A 19,111-nucleotide genomic window follows, 5' to 3' on the forward strand; every position below is an offset into this window, starting at 1 on the left:
ATTCTAATTCGCACGTTTGACTTACGCTATACGTATTCGTTTCGGAATATCGTTTCTACGTCTTCCGTTTATTATACGTGGTTAACATTATGAAGACAATTAATAACATTTGTGAAATACAACTTTGTTTGCGGAAAACATAACGATGTTTGAAGTTTTTTTTATATATATATATAAGTGTGTGTGTGTGTGTGTGTGTGTGTGTGTGTGTGTGTGTGTGTGTGTGTGTGTGTGTGTGTGTGTACACACATTTGAATAACAAAAAACAAATACTAAAAAAATTGCATGGAGCAAGATTCGATCCGGCGACCTTCGGATTACGAACCCGAGCGCTTACCGCTGCGCCACGACGCTGTCGATAATTATTAATCGTTGAGAGTATTTCACCGCAACGGTTTATTTTAACTGTCGATTTTCTCAACAACGGCTGAGAAGTGCATCTTGGTGCTTTGCCACATTACACCTCTGGCCATGAGCTTTTATCATGCGCAGTATGAATTGAATCTGAATTTCACAATTGGCGGCCTCCCCTTGTTAGTTGTCATTCTTCGAGCACCCTCGGCATCTGCCACACCTTTTTTTCCCTGTACCTCTTCAGCCTGCAGTGCACACACAATCTGGGGATGTCTCATCTGCATTCTGTGCTGCACCTTCCTTTAGCTGCACTGGCGCAGGTTGCTCATCTCTGCTGCCACACTTTGGTTTTGGTGTTCATGGGAATTTTGCCACAAACTTCAGGTGATGCTAGGCTCTGCCCCTTCACCGCCCTCATGAATAGATGGTCTTTCACTATACTGACCTAGTCTGGCTATGGTTTTTCAGATCCCCACGTTGAGGTGGCCTTTTGTCAGCTGCATCAGATGTCTCACTGGCCCACTGACATCATCGCCTCCTGGCCAGCTGCCATTGATCGAATGTCAGTGTCAGCAGCAGCTGCTTTGCCTTCCATCTAGCTGCACCATTTCTTTTAAGGGGTGTGTGGATACAGTACCTGCATGGGGCGGTACTGCTTCATATATCAAGCGTACACTGTGCGTTGGCACCTATCCAGAAGGATGCATTAATGACTTCACAACAAAAAGCTGTTTACAAGTATAGTCTTGCTTGGGACGGGCTATTTATGCCTTAGCTTATCCATGAGTACATGAAAGGGGTCTCCTCGAAGATCACAACAAAGGGATAAAGACGACACGACATGTCATCATCAGCAATCGAGCGTACCCTGGACAATGCTGGGAGTAATTCCAGTGGCAGGTCCTTCCACCACCAGAACATTGCACCAGATTATAAATCAAAAAGGCTTTTTTTTTCAAAGCCAGCTGTTAACAATAAGCTCCATAAATATAGAAGGAGTATCAGTAGAGGAAGAATTATTACTATCCAATACGTGTAAGTCAAAGACCTGTGATCTCCTGCTCATCCAGGAAACTCATAGAGGTCCGAATGACAGATGGCCGAGGATACATGGAATGACATTAATCACTGAGAGCCAGCAAACAGTAGGGCAGCACAGTATTTGCTAAACTAGGCATCAACATCTTGTCCGCAGACTTAACTGTAGATAACGATACAGAAATACTGACTGTAGCAACAGAGACTTATACAGTAACATCAGTGTACAAACCACCAAACAATGTATTCTGTTTCAAAGAACCTGATAATTTCAATTTACAACCAGTGAAGTTGGTCATGGGAGATTTTAACTGCCACAGTGTATCATGGGGCTACAGAGAAACAGTACAAAGTGGAGAAGATCTTGAAAACTAGGTAGAAAGCACAGGCCTGAAGTTAGTACATGATCCAGAGCTATCATACTCCTTCAGGGTTTGAATGTGGGATCGTGGATATAACCCAGATAATATCTTTGCAAGTAAAAATGTTGCCCACCAAGTGAAGAAAGAAATGGGAGACCCAATTCCAAGGACACAACACCGAGCAATTATCTGCACTACAGAAGCAGTCATCAAACCCAGCTATACCCTGTCCAAGAGAAGATTTAACTTTAAACAAGCATAATGGGATAAACTTACTGAAGAACTTGATTCCAAAATCTTTGAACTAGATCCTTCTCCAGAGAAATATGATAGCTTTATAAAGCTGGTGAAAGCTGTCTCTTGTAGGTATATACCCCACAGATGTAGAACAACTTACATTCCAGGACTATACAAAGATAAAGAAAACACTTATGAATAAATATGAACACCTTTTTGAAGATGACCTATTTGCTGAAGAAACAATACAGGTTGGTGAAGTACTTATACTAGCCATATCAGCCAGAAGGAAAGAAAAATGGTGCTATCTTATGACGCAGCTCAATATGAAAGAAAATAGTAGAAAGGCATGGCAATTGTTGAAGAACCTTGGAAACAACCCAACAGCTATTTCCTCAGCCATTTCTGATATCACACCTAACCATCAGTTACTGCTGAATGGCAAAGTTAATAAAAAATTGATAACGCCAAAGATCCAGAGAATTACTGAGGAAAATAACTATATTGGCACACCATTTTCATTTTCATTGGAAGAATTAGAAACTGCAATATGCTCAATGAAGAACAATAAAGCTGCGGCGTTAAATGACTTGAGGATGGAACAGATAAAAATGTTTGGACCAGAAACCAAGAAGTGGATTCTAGATATGATTAACACCTGTGTCTCAAAATTGCAAATACCAAAGATCTGGAGAAAAACCAAAGTCGTGGTCCTACTGAAACCAGGGAAACAGCTAACAGATGCCAAAAATTTCCGACCCATATCACTCTTATGTCACCTATATAAAGTTTTAGAGAGAATGATCTGCAATCGAATCTTGGACCAAGTTGATCAAACACTGATCAAAGAACAATCTGGGCTCCACCCCGGGAGGTCGCGTTGTGGACAGAACTTGAACCTGACACAACACATAGAGGATGGATATGAACGCGGGCAGATCACCATTGTCGCCTTTGTGGATCTTACTGCTGCATATGACACTATTAATCACAGGAAAATGTTAAAGATCTATGCCTAACACTGTTTATAAGATGCCTGCTACAAAACAGTTGTTTCTCTGTTACTCTACAAAACAAGAGGAGCCAGCGGAGGGCACAGAGAAATGGTATGGAACACGTTTTATGTTTGAGTATAATGACTTTTCTGGAGACTAGAAATCTATTCTGTAGGAATCAGCATGGGTTTTGAAAAAGACGATCGTGTGAAACCCGGCTCGTGCTATTCGTCTACGAGACTCAGAGGGCCATAGACTCGAGTTCCCAGGTAGATGCCGTGTTTCTTGACTTCCACAAGGGGTTTGATACAGTTCCCCACAGTCATTTAATGAACAAAGTAAGAGCATACGGACTATCAGACCAATTGTGTGATTGGATTGAAGAGTTCCTAGATAACAGAACGCAGTGTGTCATTCTCAATGGAGAGAAGACTTCCGAGGTAAGAGTGACTTCAGGTGTGCCGCAGGGGAGTGTCATAGGACCGTTGCTGTTCACAATATATATAAATGACCTTGTGGATAACATCGGAAGTTCACTGAGGCTTTTTGTGGATGATGCTGTAGTATATCGAGAGGCTGTACCAACGGAAAATTATACTGAAATGCAGGAGGATCTGTAATGAACTGACACATGGTGCAGGGAATGGCAATTGAATCTCAATGTAGACAAGTGTAATGTGCTGTGAATACATAGAAAGAAAGATCCTTTATCATTTAGCTACAATATAGCATGTCAGCAACTGGAAGCAGTAAATTCCATAAATTATCTGGGAGTAGGCATTAGGAGTGATTTAAAATGGAATGACCATATAAAATTAATTGTCGGTAAAGCAGATGCCAGACTGAGATTCATTGGAAGAATCCTAAGGAAATGAGGTCCGAAAACAAAGGAAGTAGGTTACAGCACACTTGTTCGCCCACCGCTTGAATACTGCTTACCGGTGTGAGATCCGTACCAGATAGGGTTGATAGAAGAGATAGAGACGATCCAACAGAGAGCTGCACGCTTCGTTACAGGATCATTTAATAATCACGAAAGCATTACGGAGATGATAGATAAACTCCAGTGGAAGACTCTGCAAGAGAGATGCTCGGTAGCTCGGCATGGGCTTTTGTTGAAGTTTTGAGAACAAACCTTCACTGAGGAGTAAAGCAGTATATTGCTCCCTCCTACGTGTATCTCACGAAGAGACCATGAGGATAAGATCAGAGAGATCAGAGCCCACACAGAGGCATACCAACAATCTTTCTTTCCACGAACAATACGAGACTGGAACAGAAGGGAGAACCGATAGAGGTACTCAAGGTACCCTCCACCACGCACCGCCAGGTGGCTTGTGGAGTATGGATGTAGATGTAGATGTAGTTGTAGTTGTCAACCCATCACCTCCAATATCAGCCGAGACGTCCACAAAGCCTTTCGTCCTTGAAGGGCCAGTCCAGGTGCCACGTTGGATCCTACCATCAATCATCCTTGGTCCCTTCTGCTCTGCCACCTACTACGATTCTGGTACTTCTTCGTGTAGGTGCAGCCCATGCAATGTCTAGGAGTGACAGTTCTATTTATATTTTAATAGTGTGGGCAGGCAAATGACAGAAGGATGGCTTTTAATTATTGTGAATATAAACACAATACATTTTATTTCAAAGAGAAGTCTGAAAATTCTACAAAACTGACATATTAAAATACGAAAGTTACATTATTTTACCAGGAAAAACAGACTTATTTAATGACAAAAGGTGAACAAAAATTTATGTTCGACAAAAGGTTTTTTTAAAAAAAAATACACCATCATGCTTCTGACATCACAAGATGCTGTAGAAAAAATAAGCTACAAATCGCATTTTTGTAAAACATCGACAAAATTTTAGAAAATGAAAAAATTGGTAGAAAGTTGCACCTTAGTTAAAACAATGACAAAAATATTCTAGAAAATGAAATTGGCTGAAAACTGCTTTTAAATGACATTGCTCTCAACACTTTCCATCAACTCTAAATTACTTCCGACTTCTTCTTCATTCTGAAGGTTGGCAGCAGTAAGAGTGACAGACTGTCTTCGTGCTCATTGAACACCTCAGTGTAGAACTTGAATTTGTTGTTGGTCACCCTGTCTTCACCAGAGTGGAGCTCCAAAAGCTTCTTGAAGCCTCCGAGTTTGGCGTCTGAAAGTTCTACACCTGCTGTGATTCGTGTTGTGCCTTTTGTTTTGCTGATATTTTTTCCCCTCTTCAGGATGCTCTTCACCTCTCCAACGTTAAAACTGTAGAAAGGCTCTCCATGTACTGGACAAATCATCTTGTTTTTGCTTTTTGTGAACCCTATTTTTTCAGATTTCTGAACCCGTAAATGCCTGTTACCAGTAACTTTCACTGAGCCTTCCGCATGTTTGAGCTCAGAATATGTTCTAAGATTCTAAAACAAATTGTTGTCAAGTATACTGGATGGTAGTTTTGGGGATGGGTCATTCCATGTCAAGTGGCCTAAGGGTCCCCACTTGACCATCTCTAATTTTGATGAAATTTTTACAGGATGTACATACAGACCTCACATGAAACACTGCCAAATTACAGCTTCATAAGTAGTATGGTGGGGCCACTAGTCACCTTTTCATAAAGGCCCATTTTTTAACATTGCGACTGAAATGAATAAATGATCAACTTTGTTTTACCATTGTTCAGGATCTAAGAGACCTGTCATGCTGAAACTTTGCAATCCTGCTCAACTTTTTTGGTACAGTAGCTTAGTTGTAGTACATAAGGTCAAACTATGGTAAATTCATCATAGTGCACTAGCAAAGTGGCTCATAAATCTTGTCATACCAAATTTTGGCTATACTTTATTGCCTTGTATGTCCTGAAAGAGTAACTTTCTGAAGCTAATACTTTAGTTATCTGCAGCTTGCCAGCATGTCATAAAGCTCTGCAAGTGGCATCCAGATTGCTCAAATAATAACTGAGTTATCTTTGCTCACCTTGTCTAATCAGAAAAAGTTGTTTTTATTTTGGAGAGAGACCAGTTTAGTGTCAACAATGGAGTTTGGTAATGTGCTTCAACAATCTGTCTGAAGCACACTGTTGTGTAGTGTTCAGATGTTGTGTGTGCCTTTAAAAAATGATGTAAAGTATGTTGTCATTACTGGATAAGCATCTTTTTTCGGAAAGTAAAAATTATTTCAAGATACACGGTGACTCTCTAGAAATGTTTATCAAGTTATTTAATTTTTTTCTGTTGTATTCTCATTCCATTATATATGGTCGTTTAACATTTTTCAGTTGGAAATATACACCACTTCCACTTTATCTAATATTGAAACAAACAGCAATTGGAAGCATAAATTTAATTGTAGTGTAATGGATATCAACGTGGTTTCAGTACCACGTATCACTGGCCTTGCAGATAATTCTGCATGTCATCTGAAAACACACACACATCAACAACGCTTCATTCCAATCAAAGAATTTTCATTAGACTAACAGGAATTCATAAACCAAAGAAGTGAGATATGTCTTACTGAAAATGCACAAATATACTTTGATTGCAAATCAATACTTGTGGACAAAGATGATTTTCTACAGAGATCATGTTGTAATCCTTTTGGTGCAAAGAACCATTCTGGTAAAAAGGGTTTACGGATTGTCAATGTGGAAACAGAAAAACAATTGCAAGCCGTGACTAAGAGCAATGTGAAACCTGGTCAGAAGATCTGTCCAACTTGCAGAAAACAATTTTTAGCAAAGAAAGCAGAAAGATCAGTCAACTTCAAACCAGTCAGAAGACGAAGCATATCCAGAAGTATCAATCGATTCAAGTCTAACTGCTTTTGGGGTCTCCTCTCTAAAATTTCAGAGAGTATCAAAAAGGGATGTGAAAGGTTACGCAAAACGAACAATAAGCAAAGCTCAAGAGGCAATTGTGAATAGCATTGTTGCTGCTGGAGGATTCGCCCCAAAAGATCTTCAGACACCTAGTACAAGCAAGACATGTCCTGATTGTGAAGATTATAAGCAGCTGATTAAAGAATTGAAAGAGAAGTTGCAATTGTCAAGGCAGCTTGAAAAATTGCAAACACTGTCATTAGTATCACAAAGCTGGACTATAAAAGAGACAATGCAAGAATTTGGTGTTTCAGAGAGGATGGTAAAAAGCAGCTAGGAAGTTACAGGCAGAAAATGGTGTATTAGCTCTGACAAAGAATGAGTGTGGCAAGAAGATTCCATATGCCATAAAAGAAAGAGTGGTTACATTTTTTCAGAATGAAGAATTTAGCCGAATTGGTCCAGGTAAAAAAGACTATGTATCAATTAGAACAGAAGGAAAGAAAGTTTTGACGTAAAAATACCTTCTTCTGAATAATTTGAAAGAAATGTGTGTTGCATATCAACTTCAGCATGGGCCTGAAATTGGATTTTCCAAATTTTGCGAATTGAGACCAAAATGGTGCATCACTGTGGGTACTGCAGGAACCCACTCATTCTGTGTTTGCACTTTACACTAAAATGTGAAACTGATGCTTGCAAGCATTCCAATTAAAGAAGATTATAAAAGTATGACTGCCAAAACAGTGTGCGATTCGGAATCCAAAGACTGCATGTTTCATCACTGTGAAATCTCGCCAGGAAAGGAACTACTGGAACAGTTTTTAGAAAATAGTTTTGAAGACAGTGATTCAGATGATACCACTGAGTTCAAATAGTGGGTGCACAATGATAGAGATACATTAGAAACCAAACAGATGATCACCGAGGATTTTATTGAAGATCTGATTTCAAAAACTGACAAACTTTCCACTCATCATTATGTTGCAAAGCACCAGAGCAAGCACCTAAAATGCATAAAAGAAAGCTGTAAGCCAACTGAACTGATCATATTAGTGGACTTTGCTGCAAATTATTCCTTCATTGTCCAGGATGCAGCTCAAGGTTTTCACTGGAATAACAGCCAAGCAACTTTACACCCATTTGTTGTGTACTACTTCAGAAATAACTTTGACATCAGCAGCATCAGCTACTGTATAATAAGCGACAGCCTGAAACATGATGCAAGCGCTGTACATGCTTTTATAGTGAAATTAATACAAGATCTAAAGTGTCTCCTTGGAAAAATCACACACATTTATTACTTCAGTGATAAATCAGGAGTGAAGTACAAAAACTTCAAAAATTTTCTGAATCTCTGCCACCACGAAAATGACTTTGGAATCTCAGCTGAATGGCACTTTTTTGCTACAAGCCATGGAAAATCTCAATGTGATGGAAATGGAGGAACTGTAAATAGCCTGGCAGCAAGAGCAAGCCTTCAGAGACCAACTGAGGACCAGATTTTGACACCAACTGATTTGTTTAAATACTGTACAAAGAATATCAGACAAATCCAGTTTATTTTTGTTTCAAAAGAATAAATTGAAACATTAAAACTCAGGAGGAAGCATGGTTTAAAAATGGCTGCACAGTATCAGGAACAAGAGGGAATCACCATTTTGTGTCATTAAATGAAAAGCAAGTTTGTATTATACGAGTATCCAATGATACAAATTTTTTTGTGGCAAATGTAGTTTCATTCAGAAATATCACAGCCTTACAACTGAGCCAATACAGTGCCTATACATATATGATGGAAAATGGTGGATTGGTAATGTCTCAGAAGAAGAAAATCATGCTTTAGTCAGTTTCATGCACCCCAATGGACCTGCACTTTCATTCTATTGGCCAGCTAGGCAGGATGCTTGTTGGATTCCAAACCAACACATTATTTCTGTCATTCCAGCTCCATCAGCAACAAGAATGGGCTGACATTACAGCTTGTTAGAATCAACTGTAATTGCTATTAGTAACAAATTTCAGCAAATGAATTAATAAGAACAGAAATATTTGGCTTGGGAACCATAAAGAGTACAACTGGTATATGTATTTTTTAATGTAATATATATGTATGTGGTACGACAAGATTTATGGGCCACTTTGATAGCACACTATGATGATTTTACCATAGTTTGACCTTTTGTTTTACTGCTAAGATACTGTACCCAAAGAGCTGAACAGGATCACAAAGTTTCAGCATAACAGGTCTCTTAGATCCTGAGTAATGGTAAATCAAAGTTGATCATTTATTCATTTAAGTCACAACGTCGAGAAATGTAATGTAATGAAAATATAAGTTTATTTGTTGTTAAATGCAAAGTCTCCAAAATAAAAACAACTTTTTCTGCTCAAACAAGGTGAGCTCTTTTCAATGGTGCCGAGAAAAATCAAATTTGAGTGATCCCTTTTGAGATATGACCTTTTGAAAGTGACCCAAAATTGACTGATTAAATTTTTTAAACACACTTCGAACTTCAATAACTCAGTTATTATTTGAGCAATCTGGGTGCCACTTACAAAGCTTTACGACATGCTGGCAATCTGCAGTATTAGCTTCAGAAAATTACTCTTTCAAGTAGATACAAGGCAATAAAGTATAGCCAAAGTTTGGTATGACAAGATTTGTGAGCCACTTTGATAGCACACTATGATTAATTTACCATATTTTGACCTTTTGTACTACAACTAAGCTATTGTACCCAAAAAGTTGAACAGGGTCACAAAGTTTCAGCAAGACAGGTCTCATACTCCTGAACAATGGTAAAACAAAGTTGATCATTTATTCATTTCAGTCGCAATGTCAAAAAACGAGCCTTTACGAAAAGGTGGCTAGTGGCCCCACCATACTACTTATGAAGCTGTAATATGGCAGTGTTTCATGTAAGGTCTATACGTACATCCTGTAAAAATTTCATCAAAAGTGGGGAGCTTGTCTAAATTTAGGCCACTTGACATGGAATGACCCGGATAACTTCTACTACCCTTATTGTAGATGGATGTGACTGTGCCTTTATCCAAGAAATGGACACAGTTTTTTGTTCAAGGGATCTACAATAGATTATAGTCAGAATAGCAGCAAACTCAGTTGCAAATTCAGTAGAGAATCTGACAGGGATTCCATTTGGGCCTGGAGCTTTGTTCAGTTGTAACAAATTCAGATGTTTCTTAACACCACTCATGCTAGTACTTATTTCATCTTTTCAGTGGTATAAGGATTATACTGGGCTATTCTCCTGTGTTTTCCTTTGCAAAGGAACATTTGAAAATGGAGTAAGCATCTCAACTTTTGCTTTGCTACCCTCAATTTCAGTTCCCGTCTCATTTGCTAGGGACTGGACACTACCTTTGGTGCCACTAATAGCCTCCATTTAGCTGGAGGTCAACAAAATATTTTTGCATTCAGAAAAGCAAGTTGGCGATTCATATTTCATGAAAAGTTCCTGTGGCAATGAAAAAATCCACCTAAATTTGCATATTGTATAGATACAATATACAGATCTGTGACACTCTCTTCACCATTTCACAATAAAACAAAATGAGCTGCCCTTCTTTGAACTTTTTTCATGTTCTCTATCAATCCTACCTGATTAGGGTCACATACCGTACTGCATTTTAGCTACTGAATTTATGATACTGGTTACTCACGTACCTTTGCATTAGTGCCTTCTATTGGCTTCAGTTACCTGTATAAATACAAGATGCATACAAGCCATCACAGCACTTGCTATGTACCTAATATATAGACACTGATTTTGATACATGAGCATATTTTTATGGTATGTGTGGCTGGTATGCCTTATTATTATTCTGTATGTTTCCTATGTATCAACAGATCTGTTGTAGATTCTGTTTCAGCTAATTGGACTTAGGTTGTTACACCATTATTTTTCTATTTGTAACAGCTCTGCAGATGGCATGGCCAAAACTGGTAATTGTGATTTGTACAATTTATGTGATGAAGATGGGTCTTTATAAAGGAAATCAAATGTTTAAATCTGTATCAATTCCTAAGGGACCAAACGGCTGAGGTCATCGGTTCCTAGGCTTACACACTATTTAAAGTAAACTTACGCTAAGAACAAACAAACACACACACACACACACACACACACACACACACACACGGGAGGGCTCAAACCTCCGGCAGGAGCGTCTGCGCAATCCATGATGTGGCACCTCAAATCGCGCGGCCACTCTGGGTGGCTACAAATGAATTGAATTATCATTGAATTTTTACAAGACTCAGTGCACACAGTGTAATACATCTCATAGAAATCCACAAGCTACAAAAACAGGTTACTTCATACAATGAAATAAAAGAGTAGAAAGTGCAGAGTTTTTGTGACAGCACTTGGATCAAAATCTTAACTGCTAAATTCAATGCCTAATTATGAATTATCATTTATGTTCGCAGTTGGGCCTAGGCATGATTACTACCATAGGTGATTTACAGCTGAAGAAACTAGCTTATTCTGAATATTTCCACCTGCTAATGAATTATGGAATGATTTTCAGGGATAACTCAATGTAGGGTAGAAAAATGCTTTGTATGATAAATGTCATGTAGATAATGTGGTGTTTCTCACTCAAAGAACTTTGTTGGAGAATTCCTTCTAGGTCCTAATCCACCGAAAAGTATTTTTACAGCAACTGTTAAATTTAATATTTTCGGTTAGTTTATAATTAGAATGAACAGTGTAATACAGTCATGTGAAGTCATTTCACCAGATTGTACTGAGATGTAAATAAAATGTTCATCTTGACTTCTTTGCACAACCCAGAGATTTATCTCAGTGGGGTCCGTGGAATACGGCTAGTAAAATTCTCCCGTTCACGAATTTATCGTATGACATACCCTTACCTCTGAAACTGAAGAATGGTATGTAGATGAGTAGGCTAACGATGTTCCTTATTGAAACATTAGCTCTACTGTTACGAGCTCAAGATGCAGCTATAAATTAGCTATGGTGTTAGTGAACGAAACATTTGGATGAATCTATGCGTGTGGATATAAATGTGGTTGAAACAGTGTTGTAAAACACTCGAAAACTGAGCACATTTAACTAACCTTAACAAATTGATCGCTTGAACATGTGGCCATTCTTTCACCGTAGTAGTCATATGCAACATCATGTATGAGATCCTTATGTTCAGCGTTTATCGTCTGGGCTTCGTACATTTTCTCTACTGTAAACAGCAAACACAGAACAGCGCTTTTACGTTCAAACTTGTCCTCATACACACTTAGTACATTCTTACCAACAACCAAAAATTTTCTGCATTTTACAATTGGATCAAAACATTTCACTTTTTTGACAGTGCGTACTGTTTCTGAAAAGATGTTATTGTGCAATGAATGTGGAATTTTTCATTACTGCAGTCTAGAATTCTTATTTATAACTTATGAAACGTGGTGTTCCATTTACAAGTTCCAATTGTATGGACCATACTACCAACATAACATCGTTCGTCATTTGTTCGCATGACCAAAGCTAAACTAGGTTGAGGGAGAACTTGGAGAAGGCACGTCTGGCACGAGTTCACAGTTGAGAGATAGTGTTGTGGTGTGTTGATCGTCTGTGTTGTATCGTAGTGTTTAGTGTTGCCTGAGTAAACATGTTAGAAGCAGATGAAATACTGGAACTTTTTAGAGGCTGTTTGCCCTATTACCTATTTATAATGCTACCTGTGCTTATTATAATTTCACCGGTTAATCCAGTGGACGCGGCACACGAATTTCCCGTGTATCGTATGCAACATTTTGATTTACACGGTGTACCTCGCGGTAAGCTGAGCGTTTCTCGTCTTAAAATTGTGTGTTCTGTAATTAATAAATTGGCGTTCACAAGACACTCGCCCGTCGAATACGTTTGTCAGGATGTTGTTATTGAATTAAAGAAACCTTGCAGGGAGCAGACATGCCCCCGTAAACCTGGAGGCCCGTTCGTTGACTGGATGGAGTACCGCACGGCAGTGCATAGTGGCACGTTTGGAAGATATAACTCCAGACCAATTTCGAGAAATAAGAGCCAAAGCAGGGGCTCTCCTCCTTGTCCTGCCTCGGCAGATTTCCAGTCTATCGGACGAAGCCAAGCAGGTGTGTCATTTTATTTGCAGCTAATAATTTCCATACCCAATTTACAGGCTGAGGTAATTTTCCTCACAGACAAATTAATTCATCATTTATAAAGTCATGCAAATAAAATAATTATGTCACATAATTTGCAGCTTACATGCTGTTGTCGAGTAGAATATCAGAGGTTGATTTTGGTACTAATTTAGCGGCAGCGCCACTCTGTTAGCATAGCACACACAACCTTAATTTGTCGCTATTTATTTGTTTGTTTTGCTCTGATTATGTGAGCCACTGTAAAGGCTGCTTAACTCAGTTTCCCGATATTTAATATAAATAATGGACATCAAACAGAACCTTTAGCCTCTCTGAATTAGTCCCAAGTATTCAAGGGTCTTTTAAGATTTTTAATTCACTGATAAGTGTAAATAAAATCTCCCAGTAATAGAAAAGAGTTGTTCTTTAAGACCCTTCTACTTTGTTTCACAAACCCACAGCCATCTCTTACAAATATACTACTGGAGATTCATAAATTATATGGAGTAGATGATCCTAAACTTGTGTGGGGTGTAACAGTTTCCATACAATGTGAGAATCTGGATGAAATTGTCATTTAGATCTAAATCCATTTACAGAAAGTTTGAGGAAATGAAGTCATACAGTAAGTGAAGCAAGCATATGATTAAAAAAAAATGTTAAAATGGTATAAGAACTGGATGAGTAAGAAACATGCCTGATATTGTGACTTAAATAAACCTAATGTGATGAGCTATCAGTTAGACCTGCTAACTAGTTAACATGGTGTGCTGCATGGTGTTTTTTCATAGGTCCTGTGTGCATTAAGTAATGTAAGATACACAGTGCAGTTCACATGGCAGTTAGTCTCAAACATAAATATGATTAGGGTCATAGTTGGAGGTATGAAGCTAAGTGTTTTCAAAGTGTATTAAATCTGAAACATACCTTCATCAGGGCTCAGACCATTTGTCATTCACAAAAGAGGAACATCATACCCACAAACCTTCTGACCACTCACAAAATGGTGTCCCATCCCCCATCCAGTCTATTAAAATCGTAGTCCATCCTTATGCCACACCAATCCCAGCCACGGTCACACGATTCACACCTTCATGGAAGTCTGATTGATACACTCGCCTGTCACATCCTACAACGTCTGGCCATCCTGATTCAGGTTTTCCATGATTTCCCGAGATCGCTCCAGGCAAATGCCAGGATGGTTCCTTTGAAAGGGCGCAGCCAACATCCTTCCCCGTCCTTCCCTAATCCGATGAGACCAATGACCTCGCTGTCTGGTCTCCTCCCCCACAACAACCCAACCCAACATCCTAAAATAGTCCCATCACAGCCATATCCTGTCCTATCCAGTCAGAGACAAGGCCATCGTGAAACCAGTCATATCATATGTCAGCTCTGTTTTAATCTGTGCACAGCTCTTTATGTGAGCATTAGGTGTGCCACCAACCAGCTGTGGCCACGAGCATAGCTGAAGCGGTTAGTGGAAGAAAGTGCTGATCCCCAACTTAGTGAGAATTAGTCTGAACACATTATCTGTTGTGCTTCCAGCTGCACTACATGCTGGCCACAAGTTAATTACGATTGAACTACTAGAAAGCATTTGTTGCTATATAAAATGTCTTCCCCCTTACCTCATTAATGTTCTTTTCTTTGGATAAAAGCATTGCCATGCCACAGTGTAAACCTGGTGTTGACATAAGTAAAGATATGGATGCATGCAAAAATGTTCATGATAATTGATTCAGATCTTGATTATGCATCAGGGAGTGAGCCAGTTGTTATGGATGCTTGCAAAAATGTTCATAAGTGATTCAGATCTTGGTTACGCACCAGGGAGTGAGCGAGTTGTTAAAGAGGCCGTAAATGTGGTTTAGCATTATCTTGCCACCATTATAGCTTCAAAATATTGGCGTAAATGACATTTTGTTGTAGATAACCACCACAAAACATTTTTTTTATTTTTCTGCAATTAGTTTAAAGGTTGAGGTCACCATCTGGCAAATTTTTATGGTGAATACCACTAGTCTACAGTTTTGAAATGTTATCAATAATTATTTATCATTATTTCTGTAAGTGAGTATGGCATATGACACAGAATCATTAATTTCGACTGGTAGTCAATGAACATATATTTGATCTTTTCAAACTGAAAATAATGCTGTATGCAACAAAGAAATTCTGTGAACATAAAGACCCGAGAACAACAGAAGATTTTCCTTCGCTGAGAAAACCTAAAATCACACAAAATATGTGATTATGGCCAATATCTCAACTTTAAAAGAGCTGTTGGCCTTAAATTGGATCACAAAACCATATCAACGAAGGTAAAATGTCAAGTAAGTCTAGACTTCTTCAACCTTCACTGCGAGCTGCGACAACATTGCTGTAGCCTACACAACACACAATTATCCCTCTGGCTCTGATCTTTACAATTGAATGATACGAATCTGGTATGTACATATATACCAACTATACATCGTAGCTACTTAAAAAATCTTTACGTAAATAATTATCAAAGTAAAGATCTAGAATTGCTTTGTCAGTGGTGTGAATACACTTAACAAAAGTTCACAAAGTTTCTTTGTGTTTTACACATGTTGTAGTTTGTTCATGTGAGAGGATTTGATTCTTCAGTATTTTGTTTTCTAACGCAAAAAAAAGCCCACACAAATGAATTTATTCAGTACAGAAAATCTGATATAGTTGTTTTGTGAGGTTTTAAGTCTTTCACTGTAGGCCTAATATCTTTTTCTTTTGTATGTTTAGTGATTCTCCTCAGTGATTTAAGACTGTAAAAATTGCATACTTGCTCTCAAAGCTTTTCAGGCTACTTTTTGAAGAAGACAGCATTAACTGATTAAATAGTTAAGTAGCAGTATAAAAATTCATAGGAAAGTTACAAATATGTGGATTGTGATTTACAGATTTAAGTAAACGTGTAATACGAAAAGACTCAAAACTATGGTCTCATTTGTTTAGCACTTTCTTCTGCCAACTCCTTCAGCTATCAGCTCCACAACACACTCTCTTTCAATGGATGCTCCACAATCTGTGCCATCTTGATCTTTTCCCCACACAAGCCTCTCTGTGTTATGCAGACATTAATGCCGCAAAACATGCTTCGATTCCATAATCTCTATCTTCTACTGTTCCCTAAAAATATGTAAATATGAGTGATTTAATTCTCAATAATGTAGGTAGAATTAACGTGAATGAAGCATAGTTGTATCTGCTTAATGTAACTGCCACAAGGCAAGATATAGTGTAATTTCTTTCATTTATATGTAACAAGTGAAAACGACTCTGCAGAAGATATCTATTTTCATAACTGAGTGTCTAATTGATAACAGAATACATAAAGAACAGGGGGGAGGGGAGATAACTTCAGTCATTCAACAGCCACACTCTACCTCACTTTCCAGTTCATTCCCCATGTCATTGTGTGTAGTGAACAACTCCCTCTGCCTGTGACTAGAGTGACATCATCCATGTCACTTTCCTATCTTGCGCAGCTGCTGTCTTTCCCTCCTGTTCATCAGCCACTTTTCTCCAATCCTACCCCTCGCTCCCCATCATCCACTCCACATGATAACACCCAACAAAATGTAGTCAGCCAGGGCAGTGTAGCTCTGCATCTGTATGTATTTGTTTTCTTTTAACTACACAGAAGGATTTGTTTAAAAGTTAACAGTATTTGCTGTTTTACTTGTGTAGCTATAGACTACATGTCATCTGAACTTGTGTATGTGCAGAAGTGTATGAGGTGATTATTAACACAATTGGATAGATAAAAAAGTCTACTCACCAATTGAGGGGTATATTTGGGAAAAGTCATCCAGAACTGCGGGTCAGGGGAGACTTACCGGACAGGATGAGAAGGAAACACTTTCCTCCTCCTTCCCACCTCATCCCGTCCGGTAAGTCTCCCCCTGACCTGCAAGTCTGGGTGACTTTTCCAAAAACTAATCCATTTCCAAAACCTCTCCATTCCTTAACCTTCATCCCTTCTGCAGGAAAAAGGAGCCACTGGCTCTGAAAGCTTGCATAAGTATAACCTTCTCTTATGTGTGTGTGTTTTAGTTGTCTGTTTTAGTTGTTATAAGGTAATTATTGGGTTGTTATAGCCACACATCATCAAACAGAAAGCAGTTTACAGTACTTACTAACACTGATCACATTGCTGCACTGAGGACATAGAAAAAGTCATATTTTGTGTAGCATTCATGTTATTTGTTTTTATTGGTAATATATTCATCAACTGATGTTGCTAAGAAATTTGTTAACGGAGTAGTAGTTGGCCAGTAATAAATTCTTCTTGCTTCTTTTAAAATGAATTTTATTAGTTGCTAAACTTTTTACGGTTGCCCCTAAATTGTAGAAAATGAGCAACCCTGAATAATGGGTACCTTTCTGGACTACTAATTGACTTATAATCTTCAGGTGGATTGTTGTTAATTCTAGTATCGATTATGTGGACTGAGCTGTTGGTTTGAAAAAGGATGTATTGATGACAAATTTCATGAAAGAGTAAATATATTGGGAAACAGTAATCAGTATTCCCCGTTCCTTGAAAAGGCCTCTGGAGGATGTTAAAAGTTGGCACTACAAATAATTCATATTACACATATTTTAACTGATCCCCCCCTATGGGCCTGGGGGTTAGAATAGGCCCGAGGTATTCCTGCCTGTCGTAAGAGGCAACTGAAAGGAGTCTCTTGTGTTTTGGCCTTTACGTGATGGTCCCCTGTAGGGTTTGATCTCCATTTTTCAAAATTTTCCCGAAGGGCGAGCCAGTTGGGGAAGGGCGCCTTACATGCTGCAACGCATCCTTCATGCGCTGAGACCTAGCGCATCCTTCATCAACGTGGATCTGCACTTCTGCTCATTCTCCAACTGTTGGACGAGGTCATCCTCCTGCTGTGCATATTTTTCCATCAACTGTGCGATATCATTTTCTACGCTGACAATGATAATGGACTTGTTTGCTTGGTTGAACCTGATATCCACCATGGTAGCCAGTCCGTTGTGGCGGGGCCACCATGTACCCTGTTGGTTGTAGCCCCCTGACCACGCAGGGATCACTCTGCTGATGCGTGCACCATTATCTCCCCATGTATGCCGAGGAATAGATTCCCGTCACCCTGGGGCATCGGGACTCCTGGCAGTGGCCATCCTGCCTGGTGGCATTGCTGCAGCTGGGTGGCTCCTGTGGGGAGGGCCACTCGTCAGGTGGGTGGCATCAGGTCAGATAACATGCAGTGAAGTGTAGTAAATCGTCTCTTGCTGGTGGTCAAACACCAGCAGTCTCTAAGCATTCATGTTCTCAATTCAACGCACAGAAGTATGACCCCAAATCGTTCCCCTCCCTTGCCACACCATGGCGGGAACATCAGGCTAAGTATGGCAGCGGCTCTTATTCACCCCGGTACCTTGTATGTTCGAGAGCTGATGGGGCATCTTCCATGACGAAGCCTCCAGTTTTTTGTTGTTGAGGTGGAGGACTTGTCCAAAATGAGATCTGGGTCAGTCTTCATCAAAACAGCATCCTCTGTCCAGTCATGGGCGTTACTCCCTTGTGACAAGCTGGGGGATGTTCCTGTAACCATCACACCCCTAAGAGCTTAAACATGGTCCAGGATATCATATTTCATAGGGACGTTCTTCTGCAGTCTGACAATGAGCTGCGCACCAATTTGGAGCGGTGAGGTGCTCATTTTGTTTGGCGTGTCCACAGGGGTCTGGAGGATAATCTGGTTGCCACCAGTGCCTTCATCGTGGCCCTTGAGGTTGATACATCACCCGAGAAGGTCAAGGTGATGGTCTACCACTGTGATGTAAAGTAACATATCCCTCCCCCAATGCGGTGCTTTAAATGCTGGAAGTTTGGCCATATGCCTCCCCCCCCCCCCTCCCCGCTGTACTTCCAGCGTCATTTGTCGAGATTGTGGAAGCCCATCACATCCCAATACTCCACGTGTACACCCCCCCCCCCCCCCTATCTGTGTCAACTGTGGAGAGCATCATTCGTCTTGCTTGCCTGACTGCAGGATTCTCCAGAAAGAAAGGAAAATCGTGGAGTACTAGACCCTAGACCGACTGATATGCACTGAGGCTAAGAGAAAATATGAACGCCTGCATCCTGTGCATATGACATTGTC

General features: G+C 39.5%; 2 protein-coding genes across 3 annotated transcripts in view; one reads left to right on the forward strand and one right to left on the reverse strand.

Moving 5' to 3' along the window:
• Nucleotides 1-12,114, reverse strand: part of LOC124798033 (nucleoporin SEH1) — a 162,807-nt gene extending 150,693 nt beyond the window's left edge. The window contains exon 1 of one of the 2 annotated variants that reach the window (XM_047261249.1): nucleotides 11,913-12,114. In XM_047261249.1, coding sequence (XP_047117205.1) covers nucleotides 11,913-12,023 — 111 coding nt within the window. In that variant the 5' untranslated portion in view covers nucleotides 12,024-12,114. The remainder of the gene's footprint in view (nucleotides 1-11,912) is intronic. The other variant, XM_047261250.1, reaches the window with a different exon arrangement.
• Nucleotides 12,115-12,352: 238 nt separating this feature from the next.
• LOC124798075 (nicalin) overlaps nucleotides 12,353-19,111 on the forward strand; it is a 123,063-nt gene continuing 116,304 nt past the window's right edge. Inside the window, exons 1-2 of the mRNA XM_047261315.1 lie at nucleotides 12,353-12,629; nucleotides 12,754-12,941. Coding sequence (XP_047117271.1) covers nucleotides 12,461-12,629; nucleotides 12,754-12,941 — 357 coding nt within the window. The 5' untranslated portion in view covers nucleotides 12,353-12,460. The remainder of the gene's footprint in view (nucleotides 12,630-12,753; nucleotides 12,942-19,111) is intronic.

Source organism: Schistocerca piceifrons, chromosome 5 (assembly GCF_021461385.2).
Source record: "Schistocerca piceifrons isolate TAMUIC-IGC-003096 chromosome 5, iqSchPice1.1, whole genome shotgun sequence".
Classification (NCBI taxonomy): domain Eukaryota; kingdom Metazoa; phylum Arthropoda; class Insecta; order Orthoptera; family Acrididae; genus Schistocerca; species Schistocerca piceifrons.